An 18,615-nucleotide genomic window follows, 5' to 3' on the forward strand; every position below is an offset into this window, starting at 1 on the left:
GGAGCCAAATGAGCAGAAGAATGTGCTGCAGTTGGAGGCAGGAGAGGCAGGGGCCATCTTTTATAAGATCCTTGGGCAAGTCTCCAGGACTGACCCCAGAGGGACACATAGCGGTGACGCCACGCAGGTAGTGTGTGGCCCCGTCTCTACGATGCAGGAAACCAACATGATCAAGACTTCAGCCTCTGAAGCTGGTCACTTTGAGTTCAAAAACCAACTTGCCTGGGAAAGTCACTTAACCTATTTGGCCCCGGTTTTCTCACCATAAAACGGGGGGCGGGGGGGGAGGACAATAATACCTACCTCAGTGGGTCGGAGTGGGAATAAACTATTTCATGTATTTTTTCTAAGTGCTAACAACACTGACAGGCACAGAACCAACGCTCGTAAGTATTCCCTATAATTCTCACTGTGCTAACTACCTCGGCAGGTTCCGAGGCCCCCGAGGCGCGCCTGAAAGGGCTGAGGCGGACGAGGCTCTGGGGTAAGACCCGAACAACCTCTAAATAGGTTCGAGGGCCCTCCAGGGGAGTCCTGCGAGCCTCAGTACATAGCTTGGTGGCTGGAGCCTGGCTATCTCTAGGTAGGTCCCCTGGTCAGCGCCGAGGTCCCGCAGCACGTCTCGAGGGGACCTCGCTTCGACTATGACGGCGCCCCTATTCTCCTTTTCTCTTTGATTCCCCCTGGCCGGACGCGGAGACCTCTAGACTACCAACACTGCCGCACCGCCTTCCCGCGCTCGTCCCGGTGCCAACTGAGGCTGCGCGGGCCTGGAAGGGCGGGAGCCACAGACCCCACGCGCGTGCGCCCTCTGCTGGCGCCCAACGGTCTTCCCGGCGCGTGTGCGTACGCGCCCCAGACCCCGCCCCCGGGTTGAGGGATCGCGGAGCCGTTGGCCAAGCTCCCCGCCCTCCCCCTCCCATCGGGGGGCGGGGCCGCTCCAGAGTGGAGGGCAGAAGGAGGGGACACGGGCTGCCACGCCTCTGCCCTGTCCCCATTTGAAGCCCCTCGACTCCTCACCGCTGGCCAATCGCAGTCCGCCCTGTCCTGAGCGCCGGCCAATGAGCGGCACGCTCGGGCCGCTTCCGGCTCCGTGCCCAGCTCGCCCCTTCCCCACGTCTTCCCGAGACAGGCGGGGCGCGGGGGCGGGCGTCGGCCGCGGTGACGCGCGTCGGGCCGGGAGCCAATGGGGAGGTGGGATCGGCGCTGATGGACGGGCCCAGGGGCCAGTGGCGAGGCGCTGGCAGCACTTCCCGTCTGGGAGAGAGTGTAATATGGCGAAGACCTACGATTACCTGTTCAAGCTGCTGCTGATCGGGGACTCGGGGGTGGGGAAGACCTGTGTCCTGTTCCGCTTCTCCGAGGACGCCTTCAACTCCACTTTCATCTCCACCATAGGTAGCAGGGCCGGGGAGCGGCCGGGGGCGCGGGAGGCCCGGGCCGGGCGCGCCCCTGAGGGGCTGGGGCTGAGGGAGCGGCCGGGCCGGATGGGGAAAAGAGCAGAGGGTCGAGGGAGCTAGAGGGGAAAAGAGCAGTCGCCTGCGCCGCCGTTTGGAGGTTCCCGGGCCATGGGCGGGGTGGGCACCAGGTGCCCATTTCGCAGATGGGGAGACTGAGGCACCAACCCTCAGCCTGCTCAGGGAGTGTATGGCTTGGACGAGGTCTTGGCGCCCGTCATTTTGTTCTGTCCTCGCAGCATATCTTGAAGCAGTCCTGTGGGGTCTTCGTCTTACAGAAGTGGAAACTGAGGCACGGAGAGTTGTCCATGGGGAAAGGACAGTGACAAGTGACATCTGATCTTACTGAGCATTTACTGTGTGCCAGGCGCTTTATATGCATTACCACACTTTCCAGTCCTCTGTGTCAGGTGCTGTTATGAGTTCGTTTCACAGTGGAGGAATTTGAGGCTCAGGGAGGATACTGGACTTGCCCAAGGTCACTCGGTCTACAGGTGGCAAGGATGGTATTTGTACCTGGGTGTGTCTGACCCAGAACTCAAGGCTCAACCATCCCAGAGAGATGCGAGCACAGCTGATCCACTTTGAAGCCAGGACTCCAACGCAGACCTCTCCTGCTCTTTACTCTGGAATGTTCAGGGGTTGAGCCCCTCTCCCTGACCCTGTTTCCCCCATGAATGAATTTCTTCTGGAAGGAATGGTGAGAGGGAGTCCAGACACTGCCCCTGCGCGGACTTCCATCTCACTCGAGGGTGACAGAAATGGCTAGTGACAGCCGCCTGCCCTGGGACCTGTCATCTGGAGGAGATGCCAGATAAAAGCTTCCGTGAGAAACCAAAATCAGCAGCTGCCACAGACAGCCCTGACTTCCCTATCACTAGGCCCAGGACACCGGTTGTCACTTTGCAGAGCAGGCTTTCCTGCAGGGCCAGCCCACATTGTGGTTGAGCAGAATTGGCTTGTTGCTTCCCAGTTCTGATATCCACAAAAGTGGGGCTGACTTCTTCCCACACCACAAAAACAGCCATTGCCCACATGGAAAGTTTGACCTGGAAGTAACACCCATCAAGCAGAGTGGCCTGTAAGCTACGCAGTCTTGCTCTGGAGCGGGGAAGCAGGAGAATGGTCCCCAAGCCCAGGAGCTGGAAAAAACCTAGGGAATGGGCTTTGCTTTACCCCTGTGTACCTTTTCTTCCTAAACCCCACAATTAGCTGCTGATTCCATCCTTGCCATCCTCCAGGAGCTGCACTTTGCAAGACACTTAGCTGCCAGATGTAAAGAGAATTGGACTGGAAATCATCATGCCTGGGTTCCAGCTGCTGTTTGCCCTTGAACAAGCACTTCGCCTCTCCGAGCCCTGTTTCTACAGCTTAGGAGTGGTATTCTTTGCTTTGGCCATCGCCTGGATGGTGGAGGATCAGAACTGTACAATGAATAGGGGGTTGTCACCACCGCCAGAGACCATGGAGAGGAAGCAGAATGTCTCTTGTAGTGACCGCATCCTTCCGCTAGGCACATGTCTTTCTGATTCCTCCCCTTCCCTAACTCCAAAGTCAAACTTTGGGATAGCCCATGCGTCCCCACCAATCAGGAAGTGATATTAACTCCTGGTAGACTATGGCTTGCTCTCAACCCAGACCTGCTTCCCAGAGTCGGAACGTTCCTAGTGAGATCAGTTCGGGGGTTGAGTGGTTTGTCTGTTTTTTAATTCTTGACCAGAAAACCCAGTCTAGTCCTTTAGGGCTCTGAGGAGGCCAGCCTCCACTTGGAGATGAGGACATAACTTGGGCAAGGTGGTCTAAGGAGGTGGGCGTGGCACTTGAACCCAGGTTCCCTCCCACCCACCCCGGGATTCTCATTACATTTGTAGCCTTCCTGCAGGCCTCTGTCTTCTAGGAAAGTTTAATTCCCCCTGACCTTGAAGTTATGGCCTCATGACTCTTAGGCCTCGTAAAGTTTACACTTCCTAATTAAATTTGGTGTGTTAATAAAACCCAGGAGGAAGATAGATTTGGGTTCTGTGGACTGAACAGTGCTTCTTGATTTCATATGTCCTGTGCATCTGTGAGAGGAGCGGGGTATGTTTTAGGAAGAGTTAACACTGGGTGGCTTAGTCCTGAAATACATCATGATGCATAGAGGTGATTCTATATTGGCACTGAGTGTATCTCTGTATTTTCTGTATGGATCAAGGATTAAGTGGCTGTTCACTGTCTGCCCAGGTTATATTTTGCCGAAGCCTATTCTCATAAGCTCCGTCAGTCGATCATTTGTGGTGTGAACTTGGCCCTGTGGCTCCTGGAATTGGCTCTCCCCAGCCTGGCTCAGCCCCCAGCTCCTCCTCAGGGCCCCATTCATTCATTCCTTCAGAGAAGTGGTTGACGCACGTGAAAGTGCTTACTTGGTAAACTGTGCGGCACCACGTAGATCCCGTCGCTCTTTATTTTTTTATCCAGCCATCCTTCCCCAGTGCCTGCTGTGCACCAGATCCGCCTCGGTGCAGGGGTTGCAGAGATGACTGGGATGAGTCAGAGGGAAGCAGAACTGTAACAAGGCCAGTAGTCAAAGTGTGTGTGCAGGACGAGATGATCGGCTTCTAGTAAATACGTACTCAGCCCTTGCCATGCATTCATGGAGATGCAACCATGAATAAGACGTGTGAGTCCCTGCCCTCCTGGAGCTTATGTTCTAGGAGACAAAACTCAAATACAGGCTTATATTCCCTGTGGTCCCCAGGACAGCTCCTGAGGCGGGCAGGAATGGAATTAGCATCCCCATGCCATGTTCTGAGGGGGTCAGGCCAGGCCTCAGTCTCAAAGCTTCACAGGCGGAGATTTAGAACCAACTCCTGGGGGCAAAGGCTGGATTTGGCTGTTACCCCTCCACGCAGGCCATTCCAATTGGCAAGTTTTGCTCGCATTTGCATGGAGCAAATATACGTCAGGGACAGTGCGTGAAGAAGACGCAGCCCGTGAGGGGAGAGAGGATGGTTAGGAAGGCTCCCCTGAGGAGGTGACTTGAACAGAGACCTGAGTGAAGGGAGAGGGGAGCCAGATGGCTATGGAATGAAAGAACATTCCAGGAGGGGAAAGAGCAAGCGTAAAAGCCTGAGGCTGGAACACGCTTGGGCATTGTGGCCGGAGAGGAGGGCAAGAGCCATGGGTGCTGAGGTGACCGGGTTAGGAGCACTCAGGCAACCGTTTCTACTTTATTCTGGGGCCCAGGAGGCGGTGGAAAGGTTTTTAACCGTTTAACCGTTTTATTGTCGGGAATTCCCAGGTGGCCTTGTGGTTCGGATTCTGTGCTTTCACTGCTGTGGCCCGGGTTCAGTCCCTGGTCGGGGAACTAAGATCCCACAAGCCACGTGGTGCAGCCAAAAAAAAAATTACAAAAAAAAAACCCAAAACAGTTTTATTGACGTATAATTCAACTCACCCATTTAAAGTGTACAAGTCAGTGGCTTCAGGTATATTCACAGAGTTGTGCAACCATCACCACAGTCAGTTCTAGAGCATTTTCATTATGACAGAAAGACACTCCACACCCCTTGGTCAACCTCATTAATCTCCTCACATCCGCACCCCAGCAACCACTAATCTCTTTTCTGTCTCTCTGGATTTGCCATTCTGGATATTTCATATGAACAGAATTACATACTGTGTGACCTTTCACGTCTGGCTTCTCTCACTCAGCATTATATTTTCAAGATTCATCCACGTTGTAGCATGTGTCAATGCTTCATCCCTTTTTATGGCTGAGTAATATTCCACTGTAGGGAGAGACCACATTTTGTTTATTCATTCATCTGTTGGTGAACACACTGGAAGGTTTGGAGCAGAGCTTAGCTTGGTGACATGGTTGAGTGTGTGTTTTGGAAGCTGGGGAGGGGATTGAGAGGACAACGGTGGGAGCCTGGAGAGCAGCCGAGGAGGCTGAGAGCACCCTGGTCCTGGGGAAAGGGGACTAAAGCCAGGTGGTGGGAAAGAAGGAGGGCAGGGTCAGGAAGGCTTCTTGGGAGGTGACCTTCCAGCAGGTCTTAAAGGAAGAGAAGTTTGACAGGCTGACAGGCGGGCAGGGTAGGGACCACCCACAGAGAAGGAACAGCATGTGTAAATGCTAGAGGCCCAGCTGCATCAGGTACATCTTGGGGCCCAGCGTCCCGTGTGCTTGGCAGGCCGGGAGCAGGTGGCTGGAAGCGTGGGCCTCTGGCCCGAAAAGGGCTGTGGAGCCTACTTCACGAGGCTGCCTCCCGGGAAAGGGAGAACACGGCTTTGGCACCTGAGCTACCTGGGTTTGCCCGCCAGCCCCGCCCCTCACCAGCTTCACTCTGTGCAGCTCCTTTCTGCCCTCTGAGCCTCAGCCTCCCCTTCTGTGAGAGGAGAAGGTTCGCCGGGTGTCTCCAGATTTGTTTGCGGGATTCAGAGATTCCCGCGTGCCCAGCAGGTGCTCCAGAAACCATGGCAGCTGTTACCTGCACAGGTTGTCAGCATCCGTCCTAGACACAGCTTGGGAAATGGACTGACACTGATGTGCTTTTTTTTTTTCTTTTCTTTCAGGAATTGACTTTAAAATTAGGACCATAGAGCTTGATGGCAAGAGAATTAAACTACAGATATGGTAAGAGTCGTTTCCTTCATCAGCCCCTCACCCAGCGAGTGCTTTGAGCCCGAAGCCCCTGGTGCCCCGTCCCCTTCCCTATGACCACGGCCTCCATCTCTCTGTGCCCAGCCCGGACACATCGGCCTTTCTTCAGAGGCCCCAGGAACGGTGCTCTGCTTTCTGCTGGGGCTTAGAGTCTGTGTCAGCCCCTTCTGAGGACATAGCTACCAGTCCCAGTTCCGATGTGGGCACAGTCTGGGCCTGGGCTTCAGAGCCACCTGCTCCCAGTGAACTTGGAGAGAGCCCTCCTGGTGGCGGTGAAGGCTGCCAGGGTAGCAAAGATACCACAGCCCGGCATTTCCTTCCAAGCCTGTCAGCTCGCTGAAGAAGGCCTGACATCGCTTCCTCTTTGGTCTCCTGGGGACGCCCAGGCCTCACTTCCTAATACAGAGACCTGAAATCCCAGAACTGAAAATAAGCTGAGGCTAGGCCCAACAGTGAGGCCCGTTTCTGTTCTGCTCACCTGGGGCTGACTTCCCGCGCTACATAAGATCAGGGAGTTTGTGAGGCCCTGTCACGGATGGTGACTGGTCTACAGCCCACTGCGCTAGGAAGGCTGGGCTCAGATGGTCAGAGGGTGGGAGAGTCCTACCCTACAGCCACATCACTTGCAGGGAAGAACGAACCCTGAGCAAAAGAGAGAAGTCACATTTGGGAGAGTGGCTCAGTCCTTCCAGTCCAGGCACGTGCCTGTGGGTGGGAGGGGTGCCGTGAGATGGACTGTGAAGCCTCCCTCCCAGCAGCTTGTCTCCCCAACTCAAGTCTCAGAGCCTGGACACAGCCCCGCCTGCCCAGCAGGTCCCCTTGACTTCAGTTGTATCTGCCTCTGAACCTGGCTTCAGAATCGAAATCTGGGTGTGGCCTAACCAATCTCACTGAGCTCCGGTGGCAGCAGCCAGTCTCTGGCCGCCTCGGAAGTTACAGGGCCGTAGAAGTTCCTCTATTTACAACACGTTGGCTCCCCAGCAGTCTCAGTGCCCAAGTCCAAAGTGACACTATACCAGCAAGCAGAAGTTTTTATTTCTTTTCCTCCTGTCCTCGTGCTTCTGCTCTTAGCAGTCGCAGTGGGGTTAATGACTCTCTTAAAATTCTTCTAGAACAGTCATAAAGTAACTGATCATAACCGCTAACATCACCTGCTATTGGCGGTAGAAAGTCAACTTAGCCTCAAATGAGGTGTGTCTGTACAGTCCAGACGTGCAGAGCCCTGCAAAGGGGGAGGTGCAGGGTCAGAGGAGGAACCCTGGGCCTAGCGACAGAAGACGTGGTCTTGCCCTGGCTCTGCCACTGACCAGTTGTCACCTTTAAACCAAACAATACCCTCCATGCCAGGAGCTGGGCTAGGCACGGGTGCGTCTTACCCAGGTATCTCCACCGTACCCACGAGGAAGGACTTTCCCCCAACCTCCACCAGGATGGTGAGCGTGGAAGTGCTTCCTAAGCCCCGCTGAGCTCGACCAGCTCAGTCCACCAGCAAAGGCTGTGTTCCTGTGCCATGTGACCAGCCTCTTCCACATACAAGGCTCCAGATTTTCACAAATAATAACATCCAACCTTGGCTCTTCTGTGGCCCAGAAACTCTGGGGAAAATCCCCAGGATGACAAGATGTAGCAGAGGAGTCACTCTACCACATCCCCAGCCAGGAGACATCAGACACCTGCCCAAGCCACAGTTTCCTTCTCTGTAACAATGGGGGGCTGCCCCACAGCAGGATGATGAATCAGGAGATGACCCATGCGAAAGCTGGGCGTCCATACTGGGTAAATGCCCCTCATTCTCACTGTGACGATTGTTCTCTTTCTGTGTCGCTAATATCCCTTTTTCTCCTCATCGTTAGGGACACAGCTGGTCAGGAACGGTTTCGGACGATCACAACGGCCTACTACAGAGGCGCCATGGTATGGATTGGTTTGGCGTTGGGGGGGTTGTCTTTTTTTTTTTTTTTTTTTTTACCTAAGTAGACTTACTGGTAGACTCCCAATTAACAAGCACATGTATGTGTAAGCTGTGCAGGCAGGGGGAGGAAAATGAAGGAGGAGGAATCGGGAATGACTCTTTGCTTCTGAAATAGAAAATACAGGTGGATGAGGAGGTTTTGGAGGAAAAAAAATGCTGCTTTTGATTCTGGACATCTTGCGTTCAAGTGGTCCACGTGACCAGTGAGCTGGCGCGTGGCATAGACACTGGAGCTCAGGACAAGCAACTGGGTTGGAATTCATATTTGAGGATCACCGGTTGGTGTAGATTTGTATCCAGAAGTTAAGTGAAACCATGGAAAAGGGTGGAATCCCTCAGAATCATAAGTGACATCATGAGCAATGAAGAGGCAGAGGACGGAACACCTGTGTTTAAGTTGCCAACTGAAGAATGTTGCCTGCCATCCAGGTCTACAGGATTGAGTCATTCGCCACTGTAGCTGCTGACCTTCAACACAGCCTGAAAGGAGTTCAGGGTGGAGATCAGGAATGGGGTGCTCCGTGCTCTGGGAGAACTTGTGGAACAGACTTTCCGATAGATATTTTTGGGAGAAATTTTGAAGCTGGATTCTTGCATCTTCCCATACTTTGAAAAGCACCAAAACCACTGACTAAGACATCTGCGCCTCCTGATTGGCAGAAACCTTCTACCGAGATGTGTGCTTGGTTGCACGTACCCCCTTCGCCAAAATCACGTACATACTGACCTCCCCCCTTATCTCTTCAGAACAGTTTCTCAGAGCCACCTGAGAGGCCGTTTCCCAAGCTATCGTCCTCAGTAAGATGCTGAATAAACCCGACTTGCAGCTTTTATATTTTTTTTTTTTTTTTTTTTTTTTAAGTCAAAATGAACATCAGTGCCTTGGATACCAAAATCTGGATGTTTCTGAGGAGCCCGTGCTCTGGCTTCTCAGGGGTCCTTGGTCCCAGGTTAGTTTTAGGAAAAGGCTGTGTGCCCCGCCTCTGCCCCCTCGTCCTCCATACCTCCCCTTCTGGCTCCAGAAACAATGCAGGGTTCAAGGAAACCTAATTCTCCGGGAATGAAGAAAGACACAGGAAGCCGGTTCTTCCAGGTGAGGTCAGAGAAATCAGAGCCAGCATGCCCCAACACTTAGGAGCGCTCACGTGGCCCGTGCCAGACTCTGTGGAACTTGCTACTGAAAATTTAAAAGATCATCCAGAAGCTGACTTGCTCAGGGCTGTTGGCTGTTAACATCTGTTGCCTGCGCCTGAGGTGGGGTCATGTGATAGGAAGACTCGTTCATCATCCCTCAAGTTATTTTTTTTTATAAATTTATTTATTTTGTTTATTTATTTTTGGCTATGTTGGGTCTTTGTTGCTGCGCATGGGCTTTCTCTAGTTGTGGCGAGCAGGGGCTACTCTTTGTTGTGGTGCACAGGCTTCTCACTGTGGTGGCTTCTCTTGCTGAGCACAGGCTCTAGGTGCGCGGGCTTCAGTAGTTGTGGCTCATGGGCTCATTAGTTGTGGCTCTTGGGCTCTAGAGCGCAGGCTTAGTTGCTCCGCAGCATGTGGGATCTCCCCAGACCAGGGCTCGAACCCGTGTCCCCTGCACTGGCAGGCGGATTCTTAACCACTGCGCCACCAGGGAAGCCCATCCCTCAAATATTTTTACCGAGCACCTTCTCCAGGCCAGGCCCGAACTAGATGCAGAGGGCAACCTGGATTGGGCCAGGGTCCTGACCTCGAGAGCCCTGAGCTGGTCATGCACCTGCGAGGGGTAGACAAAGCGGGGTGCTTGGGGGCCACGGGGAGTGGGAGGCAGATCCTCAGGACCTTGTTCAGCCCCCTGGGTCACCCTCTGAGCTCAGTCTCCTTACTTGGAAAGTGGAACAGAGAACAGGAGTATGCTCCAGGCAGCTGTGAGGATAGATGGCCAGCTCCCCATTTCCAGCTCCCACTACACTCCATCCTTTCCATGATGCACCCCATCAATCAGCCTTAGACCCGTTTCCTCCACTAGGCCATAAGCTCCAGGAGGACTGGGCCATCTCTTGGTCCCTGCCACATGCACGGTGCCTGGGACCATGCTGAATATACGGTAGGAGCTCAGGAAATACTGATGGACAGCAGAAATGAATAGAGGCATTAAGTATTTAGAGCATCCCACACAGCGTCTGAACATAATAGAAACTCAATCATGTGGGTTGCAACCTTAGTGCTCCTCATTAAAATTAATTTACTAATTTTCCCCTCACCTTGCTTTGCTCTGGTGGGGCGGGGGGCCTTGGGGCACTGGGGTCCTGGGGGAGCTTCTGCTGTATGGTCTCAGGTAGGCCCCATCCCTCTCTGGGTTGAAATAGCACCCCCTGCCCCATTCACCAAGCCCTTCCCTCCAGCAGGCAGTGGCCCCAGGTCTTGGCCATAAACCTCTGAGTGTGGGTGCCATATTATCCCCATTTTACAGATGAGGAGGCTGAGGCTTGGCACCATTCCAGGCCCTGCTTAAATTCACACAGAGGGTAAATGTCTGGGCTGGTAGTGGCTGGCCCTTTCCAGCCCCCACATCTCAGCCAGGCCCTGACGAGGCTGGACTGAGCCATCTGTAAAACCTTGTCCAGCCCCAAGATGATTGTATCCTCCTAGACCAGCACTAACCTGTACAGAAGGCTCTGGCTGTGTGTGGCTGTTTGAATCTAAATCAGTAAAAGTAGGACATCCAGCCCCTCGGTCGCACTGGCTGCGTTTCAGGTGCCCCGGAGCCATGTGCAGCCAGTGGAGACCATATAGGACAGCACAGAGAACATGGGCAACGTTGCAACCTCGTCGTCATCTTTGTGGCAGTGGACCCTTGGGTCCCAGATTTGGGGAGCATCGGATGTCTGGTGTCTTGTTGTGAGCTTGCAAACAGATATGGGGAGCTGTGCCCAGACTGGGGCCAGGAAGCCCCGAGAGCTCCCTTGGAGCCCCGAGGGGAGCTTCACGGAGAACCTGGAATAGGGTGACACTATGTTTTCCAGGGACTTCTGCTCTTTCCTGATAGAGAGCTCTATTCACTGACCCCGACACCGCATAGGTAAAAATCTGGGACCTTGGAATCTTGCATACATGGTGCCAGCCTAGTGGCGGTGGTGGCAGAATCCTGGGCCATCAAAAGAGCTGGTCCCTGGATAAAGGGGCAAAAAGCCCTCAGAGCCCTGTGGCATTTCTTGCCCCTGACAGTGGGAGGCCAGCTGCTGCGCAGAGGCCCCAGTGATGCTCGACTCACAGAGTCCATCCACCAGTGTCTTTATTCACTCTGGCTTTGGCTGGAGCATGTCACACATCACGGCCACTAAAACTCCTCCAAGTCCTCCCGTCAGCAGTCTCTATTCAGTCTCCCCAAGAGACCCCTGAATGAGGGTTCCCAGATGGCATTTTTGAGGGGTTGTGGCTGTAGCAGGCTCTGAGGCTGCTGTGCGTATCCCCAAGGTCACAGCGGGGATTTGGAATTGCAGCGGCTCGCTTGCCCTGTCTGTGTGGTTTTGTCACACACCCTCGCCCCTGCGGTTATCTGCCCAGCACACAGGGCCGGGGTTCTCACTCTGCAAATTCAGGCAGCCTCAGAGACGTTTTGGCCAGCACCAGAGCTTGTGGATGGAGGGCTAGGCCCTTGGAGTGGGTCAAGTGAAGGAATGGAGTGAGCTGGGCCTGGGCAGCACAGCCGGGGCCTTGGAACCCCTTGGCACCGGGGCTGGCGCTAGTATTGCTGCAGGCTGGCTCACCACGCGTGCACTGTGAGGATGTCCAGGGCAACACGGGGACTGACGCAGGGTGGCCCTGAGCGTTGCTTGATCCTGATGAGGACCCAGGGAGATTCCTAACGGGAGCCAGTGTCATCAGCTCCTTTAGAGCTGGGCTAGAATCTTAAAGGTCACCTCTTTCTGCACCTCAGTTTCCCCTTTTATCAAGTGGGGATATTTGCCTTTCTCCTCGGCAGTGGCGAGATTGTGGGCTCAAGCAGAGACGGGTTCACTTTGCAGCTATTTCAGAAACCATGGACCGTCTCCCAGCTGCTCACGCATTGGTTATGGAATCACAGAGGCCTCAGCATTGCCTGCCCCAGTGCTTGAAGCCAGCCCCGACTCCGGTGGGGTTGTTGGAAGGCACGTGGTTATTAGGGTCTTTCCCCCCGGGCTTAGACCCCAGTTGTGTCCTTTACTCTCTGTCGTGTGACTGGGGACAGGGACCTAGCCCCCCACCCCCCAGCCTCAGGTTCCCCATTCTCACAGTGCAGACAGTGGGACCACCCGACCCAAGCCTGTGAGACTCAGGGAGACCCAGTTGCAGTACCTGGCTCATGGTAGGCACCAGATGAGGGGTGAAGCTGGGGCGACCAGTGGAGGCGGCCCTGGCTGAGCCCAGGAGATGACTCAGGGCAGGGTGTGGGGTGAGTGAGGGTGTGGAAGAGGCTGAGCATAGCCAAGGGTTGGCAAGAGGGGGAGCCCGGTGGGCATCAGGGCCATGGAATACAGCCTGTAGAGCAGGGGGCTGCAGGATGCGAGGCTGAGAGGTTGGCCACTGGGACCTCGCTGGCTGCCAAGACACACGGGCCGTACTTATCCTGCCAGTAGTGGGGAAACAGCAGGGCTCCTTTGTAAGCACAGGTATGGTAGGGTCTGGTCTGCAGGGTGAAGGGTCATATCAGTGGCCAAGGAGCAGGGGACTGGAGCCTGGGACACCAGAGAGAGGCTAGTGGTAGAGCCCAGCAGAATGAAGGGTCCCAGGGATGGTGTCCTGTCGGGGTCCCTGCTGCCCACCTTGCTGGGGCCTACCCCTCAGAGTGCTCGCAGCTTGTCCAGAGCGTGTGTCTCTGTCTCCCTCTGCTTATTAGGGCATCATGCTGGTCTACGACATCACCAACGAGAAGTCCTTCGACAACATCCGGAACTGGATTCGGAACATTGAGGAGGTAAGGCTTGGGGACCCCTCCCATGCACAGGACCCCCCACACATCCTCTCCTCAGCCCTCACCCCAGAGCTTCCTGGTTTACACATGAGATCACTGAGCCCAGAGGCACCTAGAAGTAACTCGCTGGGAACAGAGTCAGGGAGACGGGAACCCACGCAGTCAACCCTGGAGAACACGCTGGCCTGGCCTCATCACAGAGCAACCCTGAGAGCCCATTTCCCCAGTCGGGCTGTCAGGTTTGAACGACATCGAGGTGAAGGAAGAATGATATCCAGTCACTGTGAGCATTTGGTGCTTTCTAGAGAAGGAAGGTTCTAGAGTCAGCATGACCTTTGTTTCTGGTGGGTGTGGTGAGGGCATGTGTCAGGTTGGACTTTGAACTGCAATGGAGCAGGGTTTGAGCTGGTATGAGCTCTCTGTGCCCGTGCTCAGGCCAGCAGCAGCAGCTGCCTATGGAAGGAGACCTTGAACCCCGAGGGAAGAGAAGGCGGCCAGCGCCGCCTCCCTGTCCCAAAGCCAGTGTCGTCACCTCCCCGCTCTCCACAGAGCTTACCGTCACCCTCAGAGCCTCCCTGGACAAGGTGCTTGTGGCTTGTGATGACTCACCAGGTGGGGTTCGGGTCTGAGAACTTTACCCACCCATGAAGACACGGCAGAAGGTCACATCCCAGCTGGCACCTGTGAGCAGTTGCACTGGGCCACCTCCTGATGACCCCGTATTTCCTGGCAGGAGGCTGCACCTGGCCTGAGGAGGGGGTCCTCACACTGGTCTCTGTGGAACTTTTTTGTTCTGGCCGGTAGGCGAGAGAGCCTTCCAGTTAGTAGAAAGTTAGGGAGCAGAGAGGAGCGCATTTCCCTGAGACCAGATCTGAGCTGCAGCAAGAAGGGCCTTTCTGATGGTCCAGTCCTTCAGGAAGCAAGGCCCACTGGGTTGGAATGTGGGGGCGGGTTGGAGGAAGGAACCGTTTTCAGGCATGAAGGCCGAGTTAAGGGAACGCCAGGGGATGGCAAAGCACAAAGGGCTGGTGGCAGCCGAGGTCTGTGCCCACCCCCGGCACAGCCTATTTCTGGAGCCCAGAACAGGGGCTCTGGAGCAGGGCACAAGGTCCCAGGACAGCAGCTGGGGTCTCCAGCAGAGGAGCCGGGGAAGGAGGGAGGCAAGCAGAGGTCAGTACTGCAGCCCCACTTGCCTCCCATAGGCCAGACCTGGCCGGGAGTCCAAGGACAGCCATGGTAGCCTAGTTGGCGTGGCCCATAGAGAAGCTGTCCTTGGCAGCCAGAAGGCGTGTGCTTGGTCAGGGTAGCAGCCAGAGCCCTGAACTCTGTCCTGGCACTGGCTCAGTGACATAGGACGGGCCTCTCAGCCCCTCTGAGCTTCAGTTTGTCATCTGTGCAGGGTGTGCCTAGCAGTCCTGACACCATCACTCTGATCTTGGGGATGGGCTACCAGTTGGTTGGTAGTCCGGTCTGACCCTACCTCTCACCTCCACCATCTGCCCCTCCCCTCCAGCACGCCTCTGCAGATGTCGAAAAGATGATACTTGGGAACAAGTGCGACGTGAATGACAAGAGACAAGTTTCCAAGGAACGGGGAGAAAAGGTAGGCATGGTGGCCGGCTTGGGCCTGGCACTACCAGACACCTCGGGGCAGAGGGACCTCAGCGTCTGGGGTTCCCTGCATGGAGGCCAGCCCTGCCCTGCCCCAGAGGGCCCCCCAGTTGCTCACTGATGGTGAGGCTGGGCTTTTGGGGAGACTCCCTTAACAATCTTTTTGAGCATAAGATGACCCATCTTCTGGGATGCAGGGCTTGGCTGGGCACGCAGGTGAGTCAGTTGTCCAAGTGGGGCACACGCCATGGGAAGGGAAGGTGGAAAGCACACGCCCAGCTGGGCTTCAGGCTAAAGACTGAAAGCAGCGAGGGCTTCTGGGTGTCCTCTGCTTGCTTCTGCGCAGAGTCTCGTGGGACCCGTCGAGGCCACAGGGGGCAGAGAACAGAGCCATGGTTTGAGCCAGGCCCCCTCCACCCTCCTGCCAGGGACATTCACCACCTGCTCTCCACTGGTGGCTTGAGGGAGCAGACCCCACTCTGTCTGTCTGTCTCGGCCCCCCTCAGGGCGCTGTGCAGAGGTCTGGGTACCTGGTGGCTGATGTTGCGTGTTTATCTCCCTCCCTCGCAGCTGGCCCTGGACTATGGAATCAAGTTTATGGAGACCAGCGCGAAGGCCAACATCAACGTGGAGAACGTGAGTCCCAGGCCCACAGCACCGGCCCATTAGGGCTAAGGGTCGGGCCGTACCCTCCAGGGAGGCTCTGTCACAGGGACTGGTCACAGCTTCAGCTGCCTCTTGGACAGACGGCTGAGAGGCACTTCTTGGGCAGCACCGTGTGCCAGGCCTCTTGCAAGGCCCAGGGGGCCTGGGGGAACCGCCCCCATGTTCTGACATCAGCAAGTGCCAGCCCCAGCTGGGCACCTAGGACATGATCTCACTGGCTCTCACGCAGCCCTGGGGAGCAGGCGCAGTTTTGCAGGTGGGGAAACCGAGGCTCAGAGAGTCTGCACTGGCTGGCGCCCAGGCCTGCCTCCGGGTTTGTGCTTTTGTTCACACCACCCGCACAGACAGGGTCACAAGCCCATACAGAGTAGGGCACCCTGACCGAGCCTTGGCCCAGGCCTCCTTCTACTGTCCACCAGCAGCACCAGCCCTGCAGCTCACCTGCCTTGTCCTCCTTACCGCTACTCCCGTGATCTTTCCAAAATGGATCTTCCACGCCACTCCCAACCTCAGCCCCTGCGCGAGGCACAGAAGGCTCTCCCTAGCTGGTCCCAGCCGGTGTGTGCCGCCCACAGCTCAGGCCTCGCCTACCACTCTCCGTCCCTGGCCACCTGTGCCTCACCTTCCTCCAGGCCTTTGCCACAGTCCCTACGCCCCAACCTTCCCATCAGGGACCAGCCCATGTGGCCCCTTCCCGAGGAGGCCTCTGCCGTTCCCCAGGCCCTGAGGCCCACTTTAGGCACCTACAGCACCCCAAGACACCCTCCGCGACAGAACTTTCCACGTCACATGGGTGTTTGCTAAGACTCTGCTTCTTGCCGAACCAGGAGCCCCTCGACTGCAAATGCTGAGGCCAACTCATCTCTGTATAAGGCCCGGAGTAGGGTTGGTGCCAGAGTGGGGTTTATAATTGTTGTCCAGGTTGGGGAAGGGAAGAAACGGTCAGGAGCCTGTGACAGAGGCAGCAGCCTGGGATCAGGCCTTCGCCAACCCTTGGAAGATGAACCTTTCACCCTACCTACCAGGCCTTCTTACTGGGCGAGGACCCAGAATGAAGCTCGTTTGGCCAAGGAGCCACTTGTCTCTCTGCCCTGCCCCTGACTGTTAGAAGCGGGGCAAAGTGGGCAGATAGAACACAGGGGTCAGGGACGGAGAGCTCGATCGGTCAGTTAGCCACTGAGTACCTTGAGACAAGTCACTTGGGCACCCCCCTCTCCAAGCCTCAGCGTCCTCTCTGACCAGCCAAGGGTGATCCCACCTTCCAGAGTCATTGGTTTAGGGGAAGTGGTCCAGGTGGGTGGGGGTATCCCTGTAGGGGCAGGAGATGGGGCTGAACAGGTGAGACCCATGCCCAGGTCTCTGTCCTAACACTGTTCCCCCCACTGGCCCTGCTGTTGAGCCACACCCTCTGTGTGGCAGCATCCAGGAACCAGCAGGCCCCCCACCTGCTTCCCACTCCTGGGCTACTAACTACGTGCTTATTCTACAGGCATTTTTCACTCTCGCCAGAGACATCAAAGCAAAAATGGATAAAAAATTGGTGAGTGTGTGTCCTCCCCGGATCCCCACATGCATCCCTGTTGGAGCTGGCTGGCATCGCTCTCAGTGGTGTGATGCATCCCCGAGCAGATCCTGCTTCTTAGGGCCCAGGTGCACCTAGTAGGGCATCTCTAGGAAGGGGGGGTAGAGTTATCAGGTGTGGTGGGGACATCCACCCTGAACGTGCCTCTCAACTTTATCTTTCCTCCGTGGCCCAGAGCTGCTCAGTACCAGGCGCTGCTCACTAAGCACACAAGCTAGCTGGAGACACCGGACCCTTTCTGTCCCTCTTGGGAGCCAAGCATGCATGAAGGTAGAGGGCCTCCTGCAGAAAAGCCCCCCAGGCAGGCCCAGAACCACAGTCCACCCCGTAACAAGGCCCCCAAGCAAGGCTTGTGTCTGACAGCTGCCGGCTTTCCATCCTGATGAGTCCAGCAGGTCGATAGCCTTTTTCTTCCTTCCAGCCCGAAATTCTGCAGGTTGTGACAACCTTCAGTGGGTGCTGGGGCCCTGCCTGAATCCCTCCGCATCCACCCTTTCATTCATTTCTAGCTTTTCTGTTTACCACATGAGCAGTTTCACAGTCCCCAGCATTCAGCATAACTAGTGCTTTCTTGGTAGCGTCTGAACGCTGAACTATATTTTGGGCATGTTAGCGGCTAAACGCTGTCGTGAGTCTTACTCCAAAGCCTCTGTTCCAGTGACCACTCTTCCCGCCAAGTGATGCTCCCTGTTGTCTGATACGAGACCATAAAGCACTCTATTTGTGACCTGTTCTATGTCTGTGCATATAGGACTGCTCACACAATACAAAACACCATTCAAGTAGTTCACATCTGACTTAAAATGAATGTCATTTTCATAATTCTAAGATGCTGTGAATTGAATTGCAAGGCACACAATCAATTTAGTAGCAGCTGTTTAGCCAAAACAGAAAAGAGTCTGTAAAAACCACTGTACTTTTAGAAAAATTTTCTTAAAATTGTAATTTTCTTAGAATTCTTTCCTCTTCAATATAACAGGAAAATTTTGATTTTTAAGGATCCTACTGACTCACTCATGCCCACCAGGAGTTACACGGAGCCCCACGGCAACACTTTGCCTGTGCTATTGATACCAGCCTGTTGATTGCCTCCAGAATGTGCCATATCCTTCCAAGGCATAGATTGTGAAGTGCTGATGTTCACCATAATCCTTGCAGTTTCTCTTTTTTTCTTAACTAAGTTGCAAATCACCAACAGTTAAATTCTATTCATTTCCTACCACCTTTGTTTATGTTCAGAGTTGCAACCCCATACCACTTCTATCAGTCTTTTTTTTTTTTTTAATGTAATTGACATAAGACATTGTGTAAATTTGGCACCGTGTAGGCATTCAGCAGTTACTGTTGAATAAATTCAGGTTTTATCTGAGAGCTGAAAGATGAGAAGGAATTAGTCAAAGAAACAGGGCTGAATCTTTCCAAACATGGTGATGTGAGAGAAAATAGGATTTCAGTTCCCAGGGCGACAGCACTGATGGATTTTCAACAGGGCTTGAGTTTAGGGCTTACCTCACCTGCAGCAGGGTGGAGGGTGAACTGTGGTGAAAGGTGGGGAGCCAGAGCCTTGGCACAGGGGCAGGGAGAGCAGCCGGGTGAGTGAGTGGCACTGGGACCTTGAACCCAGCCACTCCAAATCCCAAGAGAGAGTACCTTTCTGCTGCCCTCAGCTGCCTCGCTGATAGGTGCTCAGCACAGAGGGGTAGATGGATGGGAAGGAGGGAGGGGTGGGTGAATGGAAAGAAGGAAATAGGGAAA

The 18,615-nt window shown here is 54.9% G+C and overlaps 1 protein-coding gene across 1 annotated transcript in view; it reads left to right on the forward strand.

Annotated features, from left to right (window-relative positions):
- Positions 1-1,271: 1,271 nt before the first annotated feature.
- Positions 1,272-18,615, forward strand: part of RAB8A (RAB8A, member RAS oncogene family) — an 18,713-nt gene continuing 1,369 nt past the window's right edge. The window contains exons 1-7 of the mRNA XM_007460981.1: positions 1,272-1,398; positions 6,015-6,075; positions 7,956-8,016; positions 12,927-13,004; positions 14,515-14,604; positions 15,183-15,248; positions 16,768-16,818. Of these exons, the coding sequence (XP_007461043.1) occupies positions 1,275-1,398; positions 6,015-6,075; positions 7,956-8,016; positions 12,927-13,004; positions 14,515-14,604; positions 15,183-15,248; positions 16,768-16,818 (531 nt within the window). The 5' untranslated portion in view covers positions 1,272-1,274. The remainder of the gene's footprint in view (positions 1,399-6,014; positions 6,076-7,955; positions 8,017-12,926; positions 13,005-14,514; positions 14,605-15,182; positions 15,249-16,767; positions 16,819-18,615) is intronic.

The sequence above is a fragment of the Lipotes vexillifer genome, unplaced genomic scaffold (genome assembly GCF_000442215.2).
Source record: "Lipotes vexillifer unplaced genomic scaffold, Lipotes_vexillifer_v1.1 scaffold469, whole genome shotgun sequence".
Taxonomy (NCBI): domain Eukaryota; kingdom Metazoa; phylum Chordata; class Mammalia; order Artiodactyla; family Lipotidae; genus Lipotes; species Lipotes vexillifer.